The 22,681-nt window shown below is 40.9% G+C and overlaps 1 protein-coding gene across 17 annotated transcripts in view; it reads left to right on the top strand.

Moving 5' to 3' along the window:
• nrxn3a (neurexin 3a) overlaps positions 1 to 22,681 on the top strand; it is a 651,034-nt gene that overhangs the window by 289,143 nt on the left and 339,210 nt on the right. For all 17 annotated transcript variants that reach the window (XR_013493311.1, XR_013493310.1, XR_013493309.1 and 14 more), the window contains one exon: positions 6,626 to 6,787. Coding sequence is in view for 12 of the 17 variants with exons in the window: in XM_078174850.1 (XP_078030976.1) it covers positions 6,626 to 6,787 (162 nt within the window). In the remaining 5 variants the exon portion in view is untranslated. The remainder of the gene's footprint in view (positions 1 to 6,625; positions 6,788 to 22,681) is intronic.

Here is a 22,681-nt window from a genome sequence, read left to right as displayed (position 1 = left end):
TAAAAAGTATAGTGCAGCTGGTCAGCTTTAAAGCCTGCTCAGATTCAGTTTTACTAGGAACTTACTTAGCTTTCCCACTTTGTTAAAGTGCAGTAAACAAAACATGCTTATATCTAAAGTGCAGCTTAAACAATTTTACTCAACTCCAATGGCGTTGGTTATTTCTTTAGCGCGATGGTCAGGGAAATGCTCTTTCTTTTTAAACGACGATGATATCGTAGTTCGCACCAGATTGCTTTTTCTAGTCGTGCCGGTTAACGTTCAAACTCGGGTGGTGTCGCTTTAGATGCGTTAGCATGTTAGACGTGTTTCCAAGTACATACCCGACCGCTGTTCTGCAGTGTCGGCACACTGCTTTTGTCTTGTCAACTGGTTTATTTCCATCTTCGTATTTTACCCTGAAACCAAAGTGTTCCCGAACAGAGGACTTAAGGTTTGTGGGTGGGTCTTCAGGTTCGTCAGGCTCACTTGCCATGTTGTCAAAATGCGAGAATGTGCTGCACAAAGTGAAAGTGGAGATTTACGGGACTCGGTCCGTCACTCAATTATGTCTGTCGGGGAACTAGATATTTTAAATGGTTCGGCTCGCAAAAACGGAATTAAAATAAAACAAAATAAAATAAAATAATATTCTGCGCCCAATAATTCGGTACAGGGTCGTGCCGAACTGAAAGTCGCGTACCGAACGGTTCGACACAAATACATGTAACGTTACGGCCCTAGCCAGAACTATATCTCACAGAACCAGTTTGGATTATCTGGTGCTAATATGGTGTTAAAATGCACTAGAATACAGGAAATGGCATCTACTTAATTGAAAATGTACTGGGGGAGGACCCCCAGACCCCCCCAGAGATTTATTTCCTTCATACATCCATGTCTCTGTGTGTTCTTCACCGTTCAACGTTGCTGATCCTAATTACAAACTAAACTAACTTGAGTAGTCTGTCTCAGTAGTCTGTTTTAAGGCTATATAATGTGCCATTTGTATAATATATAAACATGTCTAAAGTGCCCTCGAAAACATGCAGAACTTAGTGCCCTCTTCAGTGGCGAGAACGCGCTGTATGTGCCCTTTTTTTTCTTTTCGCCCCTGCCCTTCAAAAAGTCTGTGCACGCCACTGGCGAGGAAATAAAACCTGAACAGCCAATCAGAGTGATCTCTCTCACTGACAAACTCCGCCGCCGATTCAACATGCTCAATCGGCCGAAAAGCCGCCGACGCCAAAGTGCAGACGCTGCGGGACACACCGCAAATACTAAGGCGACAGACGCTCACTGATGGCCCGACTTTGACCGGCGGCCAACCGTTGGCTTGGTGTGTCAGGGCCTTGAAGTGCTGGCTCTCCCTGCCTCGCCCTCTCTAACGTCAATTGCCAGCTTCATCTGATCTCTAATATGAAAGCAGTTGACACGAATAAGGTTTAGAAAAATACTGATGGGAAAGCCAAGAACAAGCGAAAAACACACAGACAGACTAACTCCTTTCTAGATATTGGAGGTGTGTACTCATTCTCAAGTTACATGGGTTAATAGAACAATCATGTTGTTACCTTAAATATTTAGTGTCAAATCACTTTTTTCCGTTGTTGGAAAGTCCATCATATATTCACCAGCCAACGTTAGCTAGTAACGTTAATAGTAACAACATTAAAGTTTACTTAGCAAGAGTGTACAAGTTAGATGTTGTATCACAACGTCAGCTTAACATCAACAGGTCTAGACAGAAAATATGATTATCCTCCCGGGCAAAACTATTACCAACTCATATTTCCTTTCTTTCTTTTCTTTCTCATAAAAAAGAAAGCTCTTAAACTGAGCTTCTGCTGTCGTTTCATCTTAAATAGGGTGACCAGACGTCCCGAAAAATTCGGGACAGTCCCGGAATCCAAGCAGTTGTCCTGAATCCCGAATCCTGCCCTAATTGTCCCAAAAATTACACTAGAGCAGAGTCTGGAGTAGTTATTGGCTGATAAAACATTAAAAACTGATCATGGTGGTTGAGTGGTCCTGCAGCTCCCGCTGGCTGCACATTGGCTGCAGCAGTTCCTACATGAATTATGAGTGTTGTAGTTTGAAGAAGAGAAGAGAGCGCAAGTTGCAGCCGCAAGGACATGGAAAGCACAAGCAGCCATGAGAAGGAGTGATTTGCACGTTGCAGTGCAGCCTCTTGTTCTAACTGTTCAAAACTTCTACGAACTTGTTCTACAAACTGATACGCCTGTAACCAATGTACCAGATGTCTTTTATTTTGTTAGCTTTCATTTTTAATATCAAGTTTAAAGGACAAGTGCACTTGAATTGATCACTTCCATAAAATAAAATGAGAAATTGGAAAAGAGGAAATGAATTTGGAAAATTGTTAAGATTAAATTAGGGAACTTGTCACACATGTATTGTTTCTGTGTGTTTTTACATCTATTTTTGCGTTAATTTGCAGCTATGCTTTTAATGAAGCTGACATATCATGACAGTCAAGCAAGTTCGTTACAGATTTCAAAATCAAATACTTTTTCTCCTCCGCCGTAAATATTTGGGTGGGACAAATGCGCCTGTCTCCAATATTGGAGGGGACAGTTCCTACGCCCTTGGACTGAGGACAGACACAGTTTGAGGCATGAACTGATCGCTGTGGCATGTGTGTCTTTGTGTGTGTGTGTGTGTGAGTGTGAGTGTGAGTGAGAGAGAGAGAGAGAGAGAGAGAGAGAGAGAGAGGTTGAAGGTGAACTACTGCACACAGTGTTTCTGTAATTTTTTAATTACTTACTCAGGATTCTGCTTTATCACTTTCTGACATTTGTTATTTTGATATGTGCATATGCAAAGAATTTTAAGTGTTTTATCTTGTTCATATTGTCACCTGCTATACCATTCATCTGCTGGTATTTCTTGTCTATTTGCACAATTTTTTTGTGATGTATGGTGGGAAGTGTCTTGTGACTTTGTTTGTAATGTAACTTAATGTTGGAGGAGCCAAAGACAATTTTCCACTAAGGTGGACAATAAAGTTAATCTAATCTAATCTAATTTAATGTTTCTAGTAACTAAGCCTACCCCAAACCTGCCACATTACTACTGCTAATAGCGAGCTGACAGATGGATTTGTGACATCTTTACTACCTGCAGATTAAACACACATGTTTAGGGTGGTTAAATCATTCTTAATAAAATGATTTCCATATCAGGGGTTGCTTCAATATAGGAAAAAAATAGATATTAGAAATACTGTACAGTCAATGGCACCGGTGCAGCCAATAATTTTTCACATTTACGCTCTCTTATTTTCACGCTGCACTGTAGAGCTCAGCTGTTAGGAGAATCATCTTTTCAACTCAGTGAGGATGTCAAAGTCAAATCTTTTTAACCGTGCCTCTGTTTCCACCTGTTAAACTATACCATTGTCTGTGAGTAGTGACTTAAGGAATGAAATCAACCATTGCTTTACTATCATGTATACTAACTTCCTCACTTGTCATCATTTATTTTCATTTGATTTACTTAAATGTATTAACCAACCCACTGTTCACTTGTATGAATTCATTTCTCATCTACCCCACCTCTCTGCAAAGCAAACAGGCATTGGACGTGCTCTGGTAAACACACTCCATTGTATGGTAGATATCATTGTTATTGTCAATTTTTGTTTGCTGTGCACTGCCCTTAGCTCTGGACTTCAGTACATCAAACCATCTTGATGTCATCAGTACATCAATGCATCTTGATGTAGTGATGTACATACATACACACGCACGCACGCACGCACGCACGCACACACACACTGGGTTTTGTATTTCCCAGCTTCATGTTTACTTTTTTCTTTTACTTCTATCATTCACTGGGTCCACTTATTTGCTTTTCTACTCTCCTTTTCAGTCTCGTCCTCTTCTTTAGTCACTCAACTTAAGCTACCCCAGGGTTTTACCAAATCTGCTTCATTACTAACTTTCCTGTCATTTTTTGGTGATTGTACTGTGAAAACTGCCAGAAAATCAAAAAAGAGAAACAAAATCCACACCAGAACTTTGACAGCTGTGACCTGTGCACTATACATGCATGGCCTAACACCAGACTCTCATTTTCATTCAAACTTACCCACAAGTGAAAATAAGAGACAACCCACATTGCAGTAAGAAACTGGATAACTACCATTTCCACCAGGGCTCTGACTACTTCTTTCTGTGTTCATGCAGTGATGCATATAACTTTTAAAATTTTCTGTACCAAATATTTTCTTTTTTTAATCTGCTCCATGCATTGTTTTTAGCACCATTCGATGTACAGTAAAACCTTTATTAGTAGGCCGGGCTATTACTTGCTTCAATCACTGAACTCAACAGGCTTATATTTGGGACAGGCAGCTATATGGTACAGGCCTTTAAATCCTTTTAGATAAAACTGTTGCTCAGCAAAGATCGGAAATATGTGCTGTTGTTCGATTTTGAATTATTGCAGAAAATAAGCTCTGCAAACTGTAATGGTACTTACATGTTTTGTTCAGCGCAATAATTTTCACAAATGAACATCTGTTTAATGGTTTTTGAAGCTTAAATAAAATCACCAGAAGTCAAAAGCTAATACTGGACTATAAGCGAATTATACCATGGTCGCATGAAAAGTCACATTCAGCGTGATGACGTTCTGTGGTCTTGTGTGGCCACTTGTTAGCTACTACCCTTTTTAAGACATAAAAGCTTCAAAATTCACAGTGTGGTATTTACTGACATATTCCATGTCATAGAACAAAACATGACAGTCTCTTAAGTGTGTGCTAACATCAGACCTGACATGTCACACATCTAACCAAAAAAACATTCAAAAAACCCATTGTCTTTGAGACGAGGGAAACTGGAGTGCTAAAATGCTAACTCATTTGTGGGTTTTAGAACTCATTCTTGGGGCACTCTAGTACCAGCAAAATGTACTTAACATATTACAAGTAAAAGTAATTGCTATTTCAGCATGTTATAAGCATCTAATAGGTGGCTTATTATTACTGTTCCATTATCTTATTAGAAACATCTTAGCTTTGAGGTTAATCAACATTGAGCAAACACTAACAACTTTGTGTAGTTATGTAGAGTAGTAGTACTCATACTTCTACTTCCCACTTCAAATGACAATGTTGTCAAAGATTTGAGGTCTTTATTACATGATATTGTTCCCAAACTGATGTCCTGAACTGTGGGTGTGTACTCTGCCATTTTGTGTGTGTCCTCAATTTTGTGTGGTAAGACAATAACTCTGCCCCATTCGACTTTGGTCTGTGCAACGTGTTCTCATTCCAAATTGTCATATATCACTGCTTTATCAGTGGCCTTTGGTTACATCTACATGTTATGCGCTAGGTACTCTGCTGATGTTTCAGGAGGCTGTGACCAATATCAACCAACATCAATACCAATATCAACAAAAGCACATGGTTAGGTTTAGGCAACAAAATGATGTGGTTAGGTTTAGGCAACAAAAGCACATGGTTAGATTTAGACAACAAAAGCATGTGGTTAGGTTTATGCAACCAAAGCATGTGGTTAAGTTTAGGCAACAAAAGCATGTGGTTAGGTTTAGGCAAACAAAAGCAGATGATTAGGTTTATGCAACCAACGCAAGTGGTTAGGTTTAGACAACAAAGGCACGTGTTTAGATTTAGGCAACAAAAGCATGTGGTTAGGTTTCGGCAACAAAAGCATGTGATTAGGTTTAGACAACAAAAACACGTGTTTAGGTTTAGGTAACAAAATATGTGGTTAGGTTTAGACAACAAAAGCACGTGTTTAGACTTAAGCAACAAAACCATGTGGTTAGGTTTAGAAAAAGACATCATGCTTTGGCATTACATTAATACAGGATGTGAACACCGGGCTCATGTGTGAAAGTCCAGGGTTTGTTTGACTCATCCTCCACCCTTCCCACCTACCCTATCAGGACTTTCTAGCTCTTTATCCTATGCCGTTATCAGCAGCGTTTAAAACTGATGCCGTTCAGCAGCTTGTCATACTACTGGGAAAGGTACGGTCTGGTACTGTCATAGCAACAAGAAAGATTCCACCCAGCAACGTTACAAACTGATGCCACCCAGCAGCATATCATACCACCGTGAAAGGTGATCTGACACCAAAATCACTGACAAAGCGGCAGTATTCCATGGTTTTGGAATGAGAACAGGCTGATTTGTGAGTGCCTGCTCCTGTATGTTACTTCTGTCATCTTTATTAGTTTCTTGCCTCCCTCACATTATTAGACACAAAAGAAGATCAAATAAAAACAGTAACACCACACGGTTTGTGCATTATTATTAACATGCAGATAAATATTGTTGCATGTTTGTCAGTGTCTAAATCTGAAGTAATCCTTTATTTTGACATTTTACTAACCCTTTATACCTATTAATGATTTAATCGCCAGCAATATCTATCATCTTAAATCAAAACATAAAGAAATTATGGGCTGACCAATTTTCTTTATATCTTTACTGTCTGATCCAGAACACATGTTAACATATCACTAACCGTGCGATTTATAATTCACACAGACCTGAGTGAGTTCTAAAATACAAGGCTGCCTTCTATCCTAATAATTCAAGAAACACATTGTATTTCCACACTCACTGTTCATTCCTCACCGTCAGGTGACAATATCAGTGGATGGGATTCTGACCACCACGGGTTACACTCAGGAAGACTACACCATGTTGGGCTCTGATGACTTCTTCTATGTGGGTGGAAGCCCCAGCACTGCTGACCTGCCTGGATCTCCAGTCAGTAATAATTTCATGGGCTGCCTCAAGGAGGTAAAGTATCTAATTATTTAACTGTTTGCTGGAGTGAAGTGTGTTGCTGGCATTATCATTACTTCACAAACAGCTCATGTGTGTTTTTTATGCTGTCTCTGAGAAAAACAAAAAAATATCTGGCTGTTTAAGTGGTAGATGTTCAATTTTCTTCACCAATTGGTCTCCAACTCTGCCTGTTGGGTGGCTGGGCAGGTAGGGTGAAGAGGGTTTATCAGAGCTTTTTTACTGCAGTGTCTAAAAATGGGATTGATAAGAGCAGTGGCGTTCATCTATATTCTACATAACCTAAAACAAAAACTGTAAGATAGAAATAGAGCTGAGTTTGTAGAGTTGGGCAATATCTCTTTGTGGGCTTGTCATGAAGTGCTGAAAAATAGGGCCAGTGCAGTTATCCCCTTCTGTTGTTACAATGGAAATGCATATTGGTGCTCTATGCAACACGATTTACTGTATTTAACAGACAGGAGACATCAGTGTAACCTTTCAGCAAATTTATTCAACTTCCTGTTTATGTCCCTCTCTGTGTCTTTTGCCTGTGTCTTTACACACATATGTTCTATGTGTATGTATCACTGCACTCTAAAGAGTGCAATACCAAGCTAGTGTTTGTATATTTGACAGAACAGTACAGTAGATCTATATCTTCATTCTTCTTTTTAAATCTAAAGGTGCTTTCACCTTTAAACTTTATTGTGCCATTCAGACAAATTGTGGTGGGTTAGCTCTTTTGAAGCAGTTCTTTTAGGCTGGTGTAGTAGCCATCATTTGAAATCTGATGTAGACCTTGAAAATGCATTGTGACTGCCTGAAAAGATGGGTGTTGGTCTGCTTTCTAGTGATCTGTGACTTGGTTTTTAAACACAAAGTGTACCAACCACAAGATTATGTTATAGGAGGTTTGTAATTTTAGTATGAATTAAAAAGCAAACTTACATTTACTCAGTCCTTCTGTTGATTGTGGCTGTGGCTAACCCAATATCATTAGGTACTGGAGGCATGCATGTCAGTGTGTGGATTTCACCTGAAATAGTTAACCTCTTGCACTCCACCCCCATTTTTTAGCGAAAATGCCTAAAATGACATACCCAAATTAAAATGACTGTAGCCTCTGAACCGCTCTGACTACATGCATGCATGAGGTCTTGCCAGAAAGCAAACTCTCTGAAGTTTCTTGTGAAAGTGTCAGAAACACTCTAGGTGATACAGAGACAGAGTAATGGGCCTCTGAAGTCAGTAAAAAGATGAAGATTTTGCCTAAAATAAAATAAAAAATGATTTTCAGAATGAATAACTGTCTGTGGCTTCATCTGAGAAAATGACACTGTGGGGCTGTAGGCACACTATCAATGAACATTTGTTTCAAGTTTGAAGAAGATTGCTCAAAGTATGACCATTCTACAGTGTTTTTTCCATGAAAAGATCCAGGCGGAGCTCCAAATGAGCACTCACTCCACTTCAAAACAGTACTGTCAGTGATCAAACAACACTCAGCCAGCTTCAGACATCGTACCTTATTGAAATCAGGTGTGATTATGATAGCTGATGTTGTTTATGACAGAAACACCATAAAATATCACCAAATAAAGCCATATGAAACGTTAAAGTTATGATCCTACTTTCTAGGCGGTATATCTCAGCCAAAAATAGTGGTAGGAGTGAGATCTCACCTTTTATAAACCAGCTATGTATTCCCCGGACGGCTCGGCATGAGATCTTAACTTTTCCCCACGAAAAACGGCATAACATGGCTTGTCACCACTCATCGCGATTTTGGACTTTGTGTATTTAGGCTGCTCTGGTGCGAAAACAATAAGGAATAAAAGAAAAACGATGCCGGATTCAGGAAGCCGAGAGCTCCCTGAATCCGGTGATACCAAGCATCACATGGTTTGATGACGTAGTGCGCCTGTGAGATCCCATTTAACAGAGGAGGGAGGGAGCATGCATAGACATATATACATAGGGTACGTCCCAAGTCTCTTATTTTATACTGCTAACTCCTAACTCCTTACTTGAACCGGAAGTCGTTCGAGGTCCGCCATTTAAGGCCGTCTCATGTCTCTTATTTCTGTGTTACGGCTTTGATCAGTGAATGTAATGTGACTTGGGATGTACGCCAAACGCTGGCTCTGTTATGCAGCAGATCCAGCTGTGCCGCTGTCATCAGAAAAGGACGTCGCTTTACGTGACGCTTCAGAGTAAGGCTGTCTCATGTCTCTTATCAGCAGTCCTCGCTCCTTACTCCTAACTCCTGAATCCTTGCATGTTTTCCTAAGTGGGAGGGACTAAACAGTTAGGTAAGGTGGCTAGGTTAGGTGGTTAGCAGTAAATTTAAGGGACTTGGGACGTACCCATAGACGCCGCATTGACCGCCGCTGCCTATTGGAGCCGACGTCCTAGCCAGCCGCCGTCTTGGATGGGTCTCGCTTCGCCTCCACAGTGCATTCACTTCTATTGAGGAAGGAGCTGTATGCACAAGTAAAATAGAATAACTCACTGAATTTTCAACTGATTTTCACGCGGTTTGGTTTGTTACAAACGGCACACATGTAGTTATGATACAGGATGCTTTTGTACATTAAAAATGCGGGATTTCATGCTTTAATACTTTCTGCAGATAGCAACAGCATGTTATTTAGGTCACAACACAGTTCTTTTATTCACCTCAACCCCAGATATATCCATATATATATATATATATATATATATATATATATATATATATATATATATATATATATATATATATATATATATATATATATATATATATACAGTATAAATAAATATATATATATATATATATATATATATATATACAGTACAGGCCAAAAGTTTGGACACACCTTCTCATTCAATGCGTTTTCTTTATTTTCATGACTATTTACATTGTAGATTCTCACTGAAGGCATCAAAACTATGAATGAACACATGTGGAGTTATGTACTTAACAAAAAAAGGTGAAATAACTGAAAACATGTTTTATATTCTAGTTTCTTCAAAATAGCCACCCTTTGCTCTGATTACTGCTTTGCACACTCTTGGCATTCTCTCCATGAGCTTCAAGAGGTAGTCACCTGAAATGGTTTCCACTTCACAGGTGTGCCTTATCAGGGTTAATTAGTGGAATTTCTTGCTTTATCAATGGGGTTGGGACCATCAGTTGTGTTGTGCAGAAGTCAGGTTAATACACAGCCGACAGCCCTATTGGACAACTGTTAAAATTCATATTATGGCAAGAACCAATCAGCTAACTAAAGAAAAACGAGTGGCCATCATTACTTTAAGAAATGAAGGTCAGTCAGTCCGGAAAATTGCAAAAACTTGAAATGTGTCCCCAAGTGGAGTCGCAAAAACTATCAAGCGCTACAACGAAACTGGCACACATGAGGACCGACCCAGGAAAGGAAGACCAAGAGTCACCTCTGCTTCTGAGGATAAGTTCATCCGAGTCACCAGCCTCAGAAATCGCAAGTTAACAGCAGCTCAGATCAGAGACCAGATGAATGCCACACAGAGTTCTAGCAGCAGACCCATCTCTAGAATAACTGTTAAGAGGAGACTGCGCCAATCAGGCCTTCATGGTCAAATAGCTGCTAGGAAACCACTGCTAAGGAGAGGCAACAAGCAGAAGAGATTTGTTTGGGCCAAGAAACACAAGGAATGGACATTAGACCAGTGGAAATCTGTGCTTTGGTCTGATGAGTCCAAATTTGAGATCTTTGGTTCCAACCGCCGTGTCTTTGTGAGACGCAGAAAAGGTGAACGGATGGATTCCACATGCCTGGTTCCCACTGTGAAGCATGGAGGAGGAGGTGTGATGGTGTGGGGGTGTTTTGCTGGTGACACTGTTGGGGATTTATTCAAAATTGAAGGCACACTCAACCAGCATGGCTACCACAGCATCCTGCAGCGACATGCCATCCCATCCGGTTTGCGTTTAGTTGGACGATCATTTATTTTTCAACAGGACAATGACCCCAAACACACCTCCAGGCTGTGTAAGGGCTATTTGACCAAGAAGGAGAGTGATGGAGTGCTGCGGCAGATGACCTGGCCTCCACAGTCACCGGACCTGAACCCAATCAAGATGGTTTGGGGTGAGCTGGACCGCAGAGTGAAGGCAAAGGGGCCAACAAGTACTAAACACCTCTGGGAACTCCTTCAAGACTGTTGGAAAACCATTTCAGGTGACTACCTCTTGAAGCTCATGGAGAGAATGCCAAGAGTGTGCAAAGCAGTAATCAGAGCAAAGGGTGGCTATTTTGAAGAAACTAGAATATAAAACATGTTTTCAGTTATTTCACCTTTTTTTGTTAAGTACATAACTCCACATGTGTTCATTCATAGTTTTGATGCCTTCAGTGAGAATCTACAATGTAAATAGTCATGAAAATAAAGAAAACGCATTGAATGAGAAGGTGTGTCCAAACTTTTGGCCTGTACTGTATATATATGTATATGTATATACACATATATGAATTATGTTGAAGGGCCTGTCGAAGTCAGGGGCAGCAAGAACAGGGGCGCTAAGGTTCTCAGAAGCCATTTGACAGGAATAAGACCAGACCAGAACCTTAGGACTAAGTAGATTAGTCAAGGGAGCAGCAACAGTGGCGGAGTTTTTGCAGAAAGTCCTATAGTATCCTTCCATACCAAGGAAACACATTCTTCCAACATGTTTGGCTACAACATTTTCTTTTTTTTTGTGCAACCCTGTGTTGTAAAATGACAAATAAGTATGTAATAATGAGTGCAGCACACTAAAATTGAACATACACTCCACTTACAACACATACACAGGGGTGGACTGGGACAAAAATTCAGCCCTGGTATTTTCTGTCCAGGGCAGAGAGTTAGAGAGGAAGTCTACGCAGCCAAAACAGCATGCCACCTTAAACCTGTGCTCCGTTCATGCAAGCTCCAGGTAGTGACACTGCTGATACTGTCTTCCCTAGTTCACTACCCCATTTCCAATACTGAAATACAGACAGAGAGAGCAAGTCCTCAAAAAGTGACGAAGGGAGGGAGGTCCACTTCTCAGACTCTCATATGTCAGGTGCATGGTCAACCTGAGAGAGACATGGATATATTATTAAGTCTCTAATCATCACAAATTAAGTATGAATTCATAAAACATAAAAAATGATAAACTCTATGCAATTTTAATTTCTTCACAGCATTGTGCAAAAGAAAAATACACACTTAGAAAGTCCCTTTGGATAGAGCTGTGCACAAACAATATTATAGTCCATTGGATTTGTTCAATTAAGGCGACATTGTCTGGAAAAAAAGTGGTAAAGAAATGCATAAAATTTGCTTGACAGATTTTGACAACTAGTTGAACATGTTTGTATGTAATGACTCAAGCAACTAAATGAGGACTATTAGTTTTATAGGGAACGACTATTCAGCATTCATAAGTATAGTTCATTTTGACTGACATGACATAAGCAAATGATAATGTTATAAAACAGCAGAGAATTGTATGAAAGCAATTGATGCATGTCCAAAAGCATTTGCAATTTGTTAGAAGGAATGAGAAACTGCTGCTATGATGTGCACAAATGACTCAATGTTGTGGAGGTTGAACTAACAGTTATGAGACTTTTAATTCTGATCAGAGAAATGCACCAAAACAACTGAGAAAAAAATATAATATTTGAGAGCTGTAAAATAGCCTGAGCACGTTTATTGAAGCCTCAAATTGGACAATTTCTGACAATAACCATCCTTTCCTATCCTATCTCTCCTCATCTTGTACTCCAGATCAAAATATGTATATCTGTATAAACATTTTCTGTGTAGCTATTATACTTTTAAGGTATTTGACCTTTAATAATTCAAAATCATCAGGCAAAACTAATGCTTTAGTCTTTACATATAAAACAGTTCATATTTTTCTCCTGTCATATGTAATTGGATACTTTACTGAATGGTTGTAAATGTATTTTCTCCATTAAAAAGAGTAAGAACAGACTAAATACTACACTCTGCTCTCAGAAAGCTTAATGGGCCACTTTGCAGGTAAAGCATTGCATGAAGAAATGACTGCTTGACTTTATCAATAAAGGTAACATCACATTCAATGTAAAAACGTTTTCTTACTTTGTTTTGGACATGTCTCAAAAATATAGCCTAGCCAGCCCCAGGCTAACGTTACTTACCATGTCTGCCTCCACTCGCTCATCATCAGTCATGGACAAGATCACTACACCACTCCCACTGCTGAGTCTGACCCGGCCCCCCTCACCCATCTCCCGGCGCAGTACCTGCCGCTGCTGGGGTGGTGACAACGGCGCCAAATAAGTCCGTCAATTTTGCACACTTAGCAGCCTCCACCTCGAGAGAGTTTAGCTTTTTAGTCCTCTGTTTCTCAGTGCCACCCAGGCGTTTTTTCTTCCTGTCCATTTTCGTTGTCTTTTTAGTATTGGGCTAGTAGCGTAGCAAGATAAGTTAGCGAACAGCCTATGAGGTCCCACCCCACCCTGGCTCGTGTAGTGACTGACAGCACTGTCAGGGCTCTCTGAGCCTGTCAGCCCATGATTGATTGACAATGATAAACAATAGACCAATAATATGTGTCGATGGCCGCTGGCAACACACTGTAGTGCTAGCCCTCTGTAGCCAATGATGAGTGGCTGGCCAGCCCAATTGGAGGGAGTTTAGAAAAAAAAAAGAAACTTGCACTGGCCCAGATAGGCCGTCTGATAGGCCATGTCAAAATAATAATTAAAAAAAAAACGTAGCGGACTGGCCCACATTGGGTCAACAGCCCACCGGGATGATGCCCGGTATGCCAGATGACCAGTCCACCCCTGCACATACATGTACGCACACCTGAATATCTATTAAACTGTAAGACGTAGTGTGTTTATGTGGCAGATACACATAACATTCCATGTACAGGCAGGTGCAGTGCATGTTGCACTAAATCAGGTGTGGGGTATAGTACACGTATGCACCCTTTCAAAGTGTGTGAATGATATGTACTGTATATTAAACCACCACTCCACCTATGTCACATACGTGAATGCCTGTGTTAAGCCCCTTCTCCGCGGCACAGAAAAACAGCTAACACCTGCTAACATCTGGTAAAAGTCAGATGACTCTGCAGTAGTCAGAGGTATTTATTGGCCCCAGCTCTGATTGGCAGTGATTTAAACACAATACCTGGGTGAATGTGCTAATTTTAGCCCCCTCACCGGTGAGATGCAATGACACAACAGCACAAAATACCATCTGTCTCCACCCAAGCAGTCCTCACACATTACTCCAAATTAGTCTGCACCCAGTATGAAAGAGAGACTGATTAAGTGAGAGATATAAAAAAGAAGTAACCACCGTAAAGTTTTTACAGGCCTCCATGCTTCTCTCCACCATGTGCTCTATTGTTTACTGACCTGCTTTCCGGCTTGTCCATGACGTCAAACGTGATACAGCAAAAAAACGCACACACACACACACACACACACACACACACACAGAAAGGCATACTTGTCTGCTGCAGAGTCATGTACACAGCTTTTCTCTACTGGCAATGGGAAAGGACATTTTTAGATTATTTTCTACTTGTGTTCAAAAAACTAATTTTGGTGGAAAAGGGGTATTAGCAGGTGCTTAATGTTAGTGTGCTGAATTGTTTCACACCTAATAGTAGCATAGGTGTGGTGTAGGTAGTCATGTCAATGAACAGTATTACCGTTACACTTAAACTTGCACTGGGGAAATACATGATCATGACGCCTGCACAACCACTGTAAGTCTATAGAAACTGTAAGGTTATGGTTGGACAGATTGCAAAGGTCTGGTCAGGCAGTAGTATGACATTTGTGGTACTTGTGTGCATGATAAGTGATTTGTCCCCCCCCCCCCCCCCCCCCACACACACACAAACACACACCACACACACACACAACAAACAAACACGCCAATATATTGTTCCCTCAAGCTGATGATGTCATATCTTTGCACTTGACTGGAGCCAGTTGCTGCAGGGGGCCAGCAGGGACCTGGCTTTCTCTTTCACATCATATGGGCCCAGGGAGAGGGAGGAAGTAGCGCAGTAGTCATTTAATCCTCCTCTGGCCTACTTCCTGCTCTGTGCCATGTTGGGTGGGTTTGCAATCCCCCTGTACCACCCACCCCTCACACAAACATATGCACACACACACATACACGTCCACATACAAATAGAAACAAGCACACCAAAGCATGTATGTTAGGTGTGAGTCCTTTATTTACTCATCATGACACACAGAGGTATCATGATAACGGCGGTGTCACTTACCAAAATGAAACACACAAATGCACTTCCATGTGGGCTTTTGCACACACTCGCACAGTTCAATAATAATGTATAAACAGTGATGCACATGTGACATATGTTGCAGCACTGTTTATTAATAAAAAATAAGATCAAAATATGTGCTAAATTTCCTTTCAGTAAGTCAAGTCAAAGACAAGTCAAATTAATTTATAAAGCACATTTAAAAACAACCCAAGTTGACCAAAGTGCTGTACAGTTAAAAATGAATAAAAGAGATACAAGTGAAATAAAATAATAAACAGAACAAAAACAGCAACCAACATAGATCAAGGCACAAATAAACACATAGGCAACATCAGGAGGACTGAAAAGCTTTAGTAAAAAGGAACGTTTTTAGCCTTGATTTAAAAGAGTCGATGGAGGGGGCAAGTCTGACAGAGGGGGGAATGCTGTTCCAGAGTCTGGGGGCTGCGACCACAAAGGCACGGTCACCCCTGAGTTTAAAATAAGTGCGTGGAACAGTTAAAAGCCCTAGGTTAGCCGACCTGAGGGGTCTGGAGGTGGAGTATGGGGTTAAAAGTTCTGTCATGTAGGAAGGGGCCACTCCATTCAGGGCTTTGTACGTGAATAAAAGAATTTTAAAATCAATACAGTACTGCACTGGCAGTCAGTGGAAAGAGGCTAGGAGAGGGATGATGTGGTCTCTCTTTCGGGTACCTGTCAAAAGTCTGACTGCAGCATTTTGTACTACTTGTAAACGGGAGAGAGATGACTGATTAATTCCAGTGTAAAGAGAGTTGCAGTAGTCCAAGCAGGTGGAAATGAAAGCATGAATGACTTCTTTTCTAGGTCCTTGAAACTGAGGAATGGTTCGATTTTTGTGATGGTGCGAAGTTGGAAAAAACTGGCTTTGACTACTGAGTTGACCTGTTTATCAAACTTGAGTGCAGAATCGAAAATGACACCAAGGTTTTTGACGTGAGGTTTAATAAAAGTGGACAGGTTGCCAAGACTGGATATCTTGGATATCTGGTTGATGTTGTCAGAGGGGCCAAAGAGAATAATTTCGGATTTAGCTTCATTTAGTTGAAGGAAGTTTACTGCCATCCAGGACTTTATTTCACTGAAGCAGTTGAAAATATTGGTGAGTTTGGATTGGTCGTATGGATTGAGGGGAAGATAGAGCTGGGTGTCATTAGCATAGCAGTGGAAAGAGATGTCATATATTTTTTTTTTTTAATATATTTTTGGGGGCTTTTTAGCCTTTAATGTATAGGACAGACAAGTGTGAAGGGGGAAGAGAGAGAGGGAGTGACATGCAGCAAAGGGCCACAGGCTGGAGTCGAACCCGGGCTGCTGCGGCAACAGCCTTGTACATGGGGCGCCTGCTCTGCCACTAAGCCACCAGCGCCCCAGAGATGTCATATTTTTGAATGACTTGACCGAGGGGAATCATGTAGATGGAGAAAAGAATGGGACCTAGGATTGAACCTTGTGGGACCCCGCAGGAGAGAGTAGCTGGGGGAGAGGAGAGTGTGCCTATGTTTACGGAGAAGGTTCTATTTTTGAGGTAGGATGTGAACCAGTTCAGTGCAGTGCCATTAATTCCAGTGCCATGGAGACAGTCTATTAATATGTTATGGTCCACTGTATCGAATGCAGCACTAAGGTCGAGGAGGATGAGGATGGCACAGTTACTGGAGTCAATGGAGAGGAGCAGGTTGTTGTGGATTTTTAACAGAGCGGATTCTGTGCTATGATTAGCCTTAAAAGCAGATTGAAACTTTGCCAGGATGTAGTTATGATGTACGTAGGGCAGAAACTGGTTGAGGATGACCTTTTCAAGAACTTTTGACAGAAATGGGAGTTTAGAAATAGGTCTGTAGTTATTGGGCAGTGTGGGATCTGTGTTTGGTTTCTTCAGGAGGTGCTGGACAACTGCATGCTTGAAGCAGGTTGGGACGGTACTGGTGATGATGGAGCTGTTGATGATGGAGAGGATGGTTGGACCAGTGATGTCAAAGATGTCCTTCAGGAGAGCAGTGAGAAAGCAGTGGTCCAATTGTTGAAAAACGCTTGATAAAGTGTCGTCCTGGGAGCCAAAACGCGTGCTAAAGTGCCCTCTTGGGAGCCAAAACGCGCGCTAAAGTGCACTCTTGGGAGCCAAAATACGTGCTGAAGTGTCCTCCTGGTTGGCAAAACACACTAAACTGCCATCTTGGGTGGAAAAAACACACTTAACTAGACCACAGAAATACTATGAAACATTACTGTTGCAGTGACTTTTATGTTGGGCCCTTTTTTGATCTATATTGAGCCAGAACTATATCTCACAGAACCAGTCTGGATTATCTGGTGCTAATATGGTGTTAAAATGCACTAGAATACAGGAAATGGCATCTACTTAATTGAAAATGTTCTGGGGGAGGACCCCCAGACCCCCCCCAGGGATTTATTTCCTTTGTACATCCATGTCTCTGTGTGTTCTTCACAGTTCAATGTTGAATCTACAGTTCTCATGGATGCTGATCCTAATTACAATCTAACTTGAGTAGTCTGTCTAGTTAGTCTGTTTTAAGGCTATATAATGTGCCATTTGTATAACATATAAATATGTCTAAAGTGCCCTCGAAAACATGCGGAACGTAGTGCCCTCTTCAGTGGCGAGAACGCGCTGTATGTGCCCTTTTTTTTCTTTTCGTCCCTGCCCTTCAAAAAGTCTGTGCATGCCACTGTACCCCAGTATGACAAACTCACAGACATTTCAGACATTCACACACATACACACCCCCACACTCCCACACGCCACAAACAAAAAAAAAAAATACATAAGTTCACTGGCAGATAGGTAGATAGATATCCCGTCGCATGTGGTCATTTTTTTAGGAGCTAATGCCATATGTTATACACTCAGACCTCCAGAACTTTTAATAAAACAGATATACTGCCCCCATTTAGCCTGATATTTTTCTTCTTGGTTGGTTAGTCTAAAAGAGAGGGCCTCATGGGCTGCAATAATACCCAGCTGAGAAACCCACTCCCTCACTGATGGTAGAGAAGCTGCTTTCCATTCTTTAACAATAAGTTTTCTCCCCAGCATGAGGGCTGACTGAACCCATTCCGCCTGGGCTGATGGGACATCCTTTAAAGGGAGAGGATCACCTAGGACAAACAAACTTGGACAGAATGGGAAATCAAATTCAAGGATCAATTTAATATTATCATATATATTAAACCAAAAAGTTTGTATGGCTGGACGGGACCACAGCATGTGGAGAAGTGTACCCACATTCCCCCCACACCTCCAACAATTCGGGCTATCTCTTAGTTTTGCCTTATGTAACTTTGAAGGGGACCAGTATACTCTATTTATTATTTTAAACTGCACTAATCTTGTTCTAAGTTCTCGCGACATTTTCTTATAGTTCTGTAAGATGTTTTCCCATTCTTCATCAGTGAAAGTAAGGTTAATATCAGTCTCCCAAGTTGACTTCAGACCGGAGGTATTACAAATTAAGTTTTTAAGCAGCAGGCGATAGTATTTTGAGGCCTTGTGGCCTGTACTAAATACTTTAACTACCTTGGAGAGAAAATCCGAACTAGGTGGAGTTATTGAAGCAGAACCAAATGTCTGGGTGAGGAGATGTCTAATTTGAAAATAGCTCCAAATTTGATGTTGAGAAAGGCCATACTGTTGTTTCAGTTCTGTGAATGATTTTCTCTGTGCCACCATCATATAAGTCCCCCAGTAAAATAATATCTTTTTCCACTCATTCCTTCCAAAGAATTATCTATTTTTAACTTGGGATTCAACCAGATACATGCTGATAGGTTTAGGTGAAGGTTAAATTTGAGTTTAATTGAAATTCTTTTCCAGATCCATTGCATGTTAGCAAGTATAGGGTGGGTCTGAGTCTCTTTGGGCAATGTTGCAGTAACAAAGTGGAGGGGTGGAAGAGCATCACAGAGAGTACTTTCAATGTAGAGCCAAGGGGGAGCGCGCTCTGGAGGCAAAGACCAGTGAGCAAGGTGTCTGAGACCGAAGGCATAATAATATAACAATAAATCTGGAATACCCAGTCCGCCCTGGTCCACTGGTCTTCGTAGTTTTTGTAAGTTAAGGGCGCTTACCATTCCAGAGGAATCTGTTACAAAGCTTATCAAATTGTTTAAAATATTTATGTGGAATTTTAATCGGAAGTGCCTGAACCATATAATTAAACTTAGGTACACAAGTCATTTTCAAAATGTTGGCTTTACCCCACAATGACAAAAACAGAGGCATCTATCTTTCACTATCTACTTAAAGACGATTTAGCAACAGTTCGATGTTGACCTTTACCAAGTCACCTAGTCTGGGGGGGAATGGTCACTCCTAGGTATTTAATATCATTACTGGGCCAAGAAAAGCATCCTCCCTGGAACAAAGTCCTAGGGCAAAAGGAGGTTAAAGGAAGGGCTTACGATTTTTGCCAGTTAACTTTATAACCTGACATATGCGAGAATGTGTCTATAATTTTAAATCATGCAGGGAGAGAGCGCTCGGGTTCAGAAACCAGGACAAGAATATCATCTGCGTACAACATAAGCTTGTGAATTGACTGACCAATTTGTATCCCAGGAATTAATGGTTCCAACCGGATGGCTGTTGCCAGAGGTTCTAACGCCAGTGCAAACAAACCTGGAGAAATTCCATCGCCCTGCCTGGTCCCCCTGCCTAATTCAAAGCATGGTGAGATGAGGCCGTTGGTTAACACTGTGGCTGTGGGATGAGTATAGAGGAGTTGTGAAATGAATTTACTACTGAAACTGAATGATTCAAGGGTGAGGAAAAGATGGGGCCACTTGACCCTATCAAAAGCTTTTTCCACGTCCAATGAGATGGCAGCTAAAGGTGAATTATCATTACGAGTGAACCACATAATATCAATCAGACGCCTGATGTTGTCAGCGTAATTACGTTTAGGGATAAATCCCACCTGGTCTGGGTGGATCAGGGTGGAGATAGCTTTATTAAGCCTATTGGCTAGTAACTTTGACAACACCTTTTCATCGTAGCCGAGCAGTGAGATGGGCCTGTAACTTTTGCAGTCTGTTGGATTTTTACCACTCTTTAAAATCACAGAAATAACTGCCTCCATTAAGGAAAGAGGTAGAGAGCCAATTTCAGATGCCTCTGTGTACATTTCTAGAAGAAAAGGGGCCAGCTCCTCGGCATATAACTTATAAAACTCTGGGGTAAACCCATCGAGTCCAGGGGCTTTGCCAGATGGTAGGCATTTAATGACCTCCACAATCTCCTCCACAGTAATGGGTGCATCTAGTAAATCACGTTGTTCCTCAGATAAGGCTGGGAGATTTAAACTGCCAAGAAAGGATCTGATATCTTCACTATTTGCCCGTATTTCTGATGTGTATAAATTAGAGTAGAAATGTCTAAACTCTGCATTAATTTCTGTTCCCCTCCTGGTCTCTAACTGCTTGTATAGCGCTTATAGCTTCCCTCTCCTTTATGTATCTCGCCAGCATTCTTCCTGCTTTGTCCCCCTCTTCAAACTGCTTCTGTCTAGCCCTAAACAGGGCAAACTCAGCTTTTTCAGTAAGAATACAATTAGAGTTAGAGATGTTAAGTTAATGGGTGACATTTTTTGTTTATATTTATTCTCTGCTATCTGAATCTGTTTTTCTAATTCAATTTGTTTAGCCATATTTTGTCTTTCTTAAATGAGGCATGTTGAATAATATGACCTCTGAGAAAAGCTTCCATGGCTTCCCATGCTACGCCCATAGATACAGCTGTGGCTAAGTTAGTTTCTTTAAAGAGGGTGATTTGGGCTCTTAAAGATTCTCTAAAGCCTGTGTCCAGTAAAAGACTTGAATTCATTCTCCATCTGGGGGTCCTATTAGACTTATTAAAGGGGAGAATATTAACTATCACATGAGCATGATCTGAGATGTGAATACTCCCTATACTGCAGGATATTGTGGAGGATACAATAGTCAGAGATAAAAAAAATAATCAATCCTGGAAACGGTGCCATGAGTTGGGGAATAATATGTATAGTCTCTAGATTTTGGATTATGAAGACGCCAGATATCTACCAAACCCAGGCCCCTACACAGAACTTTAAGTGCACTCTCTAATTTAGGGGCCGGGGTATTGAAGGTTGTCGGTCCAAAACTGGATCCCACACCTGATTAAAATCCCCTCCCATGATCATCAGATAATTACCCGTTTCACTTAGCTTACACTCCAAAAGACCAAAAAAGGATGGGTCTTCATTGTTCGGAGCATAGACATTAGCTAAAACAACAGTATGGCCTTGTATCTCAGCTAATACTACTAAAATCCTCCCCGATTCATCTCTAATCTCTTTAACACATTTATATTGCAGATGTTTATTAATTAGGATAGCCACTCCCCTACTACGACTAGATCTGCAAGCTACTGAGACATAACCCACCCATCCTGTGCATAATTTTTTGCCTCTTGATCTATTAAATGTGTCTCCTGAAGAAATCCCACATCACAATGTTTAGACTTAAGGTATGCCAAAACTTTTTTCCTTTTAATAGATGAGTGTAACCCCTTGACATTAAGGCTGAGATAACACAGCCCATGATCATGTGGTCGTATACTGTTCGTAAGCATAAGTATGTTTTTTCCTATCAATATCTGCCATAATAAGTGAAAAACACCACACACATACACAAAAACAAAAAGACAAAATTGAGGTTCTCAGAGTTAACATGAAAGATAAAGAAAACAAATCATGAAGCAACAGCATAATTTAGACTGCAGTGACCCCTAACAAAGATACTATAGTCTGCGACTCATAGAAATAAGCTGCCTTAAAAATCAAACAGACGTGGCCCTAATGTTACAGCCAAAAAAAGCGGCAAATAATTTAATTTTAAAGAAGTTATACAGGCCCCACCATATTTATATAACATAACTTCAAAAACTTAATAAATATCAAGCAGGACTGCAGTTAACATAATATTTGTTGATAATCAATATCTCTTCGGAGCAAGATGCTCAGAAAAACAACTAAATCAACAAGGCGGACAGGCACGCTTGTGCTTCAGGTCTGTTAAATGGGGAAAACAGTAACCAAGAACAGGCAGGTTATAGCATTACACTAGTAACATACAAGTATGGTCGATACCTGATTTTTTTTAGTGTGAGTATCAGACAAATGTTTCGTCCGTCTTGGAGACTAAAGTTAATCCTGTCCGTCTTGGAGAAGAAAGTTAATCTTTCAGTTGTCGTGCCTGCTCAGTGATTCATGATTGTAAGCAGGGGTGGACTGGGACAAAAATTCAGCCCTGGCATTTTCTGTCCAGACCAGCCCACTACATTATCAGCGGACACCACATAGAAGTCCACAAATCTGGGCAGAGAGTTAGAAAGTCTACGCAGCCAAAACAGCATACCACCTTAAACCTGTGCTCCGTTCATGCAAGTTCCAGGTAGTGACACTGCTGATACTATCTTCCCTAGTTCACGATCCCATTTCCAATACTGAAATACAGACAGAGAGAGCAAGTCCTCAAAAAGTGACGGAGGGAGGGAAGCCCACCTCTCAGGCTCTCATATGTCAGGTGCATGGTCAACCTGA

The sequence above is a fragment of the Epinephelus lanceolatus genome, chromosome 15 (assembly GCF_041903045.1).
Source record: "Epinephelus lanceolatus isolate andai-2023 chromosome 15, ASM4190304v1, whole genome shotgun sequence".
In the NCBI taxonomy this organism is placed as follows: domain Eukaryota; kingdom Metazoa; phylum Chordata; class Actinopteri; order Perciformes; family Serranidae; genus Epinephelus; species Epinephelus lanceolatus.
Note: the sequence above shows the minus strand (reverse complement) of the source record. Positions and strands in the feature narration are given on the sequence as shown.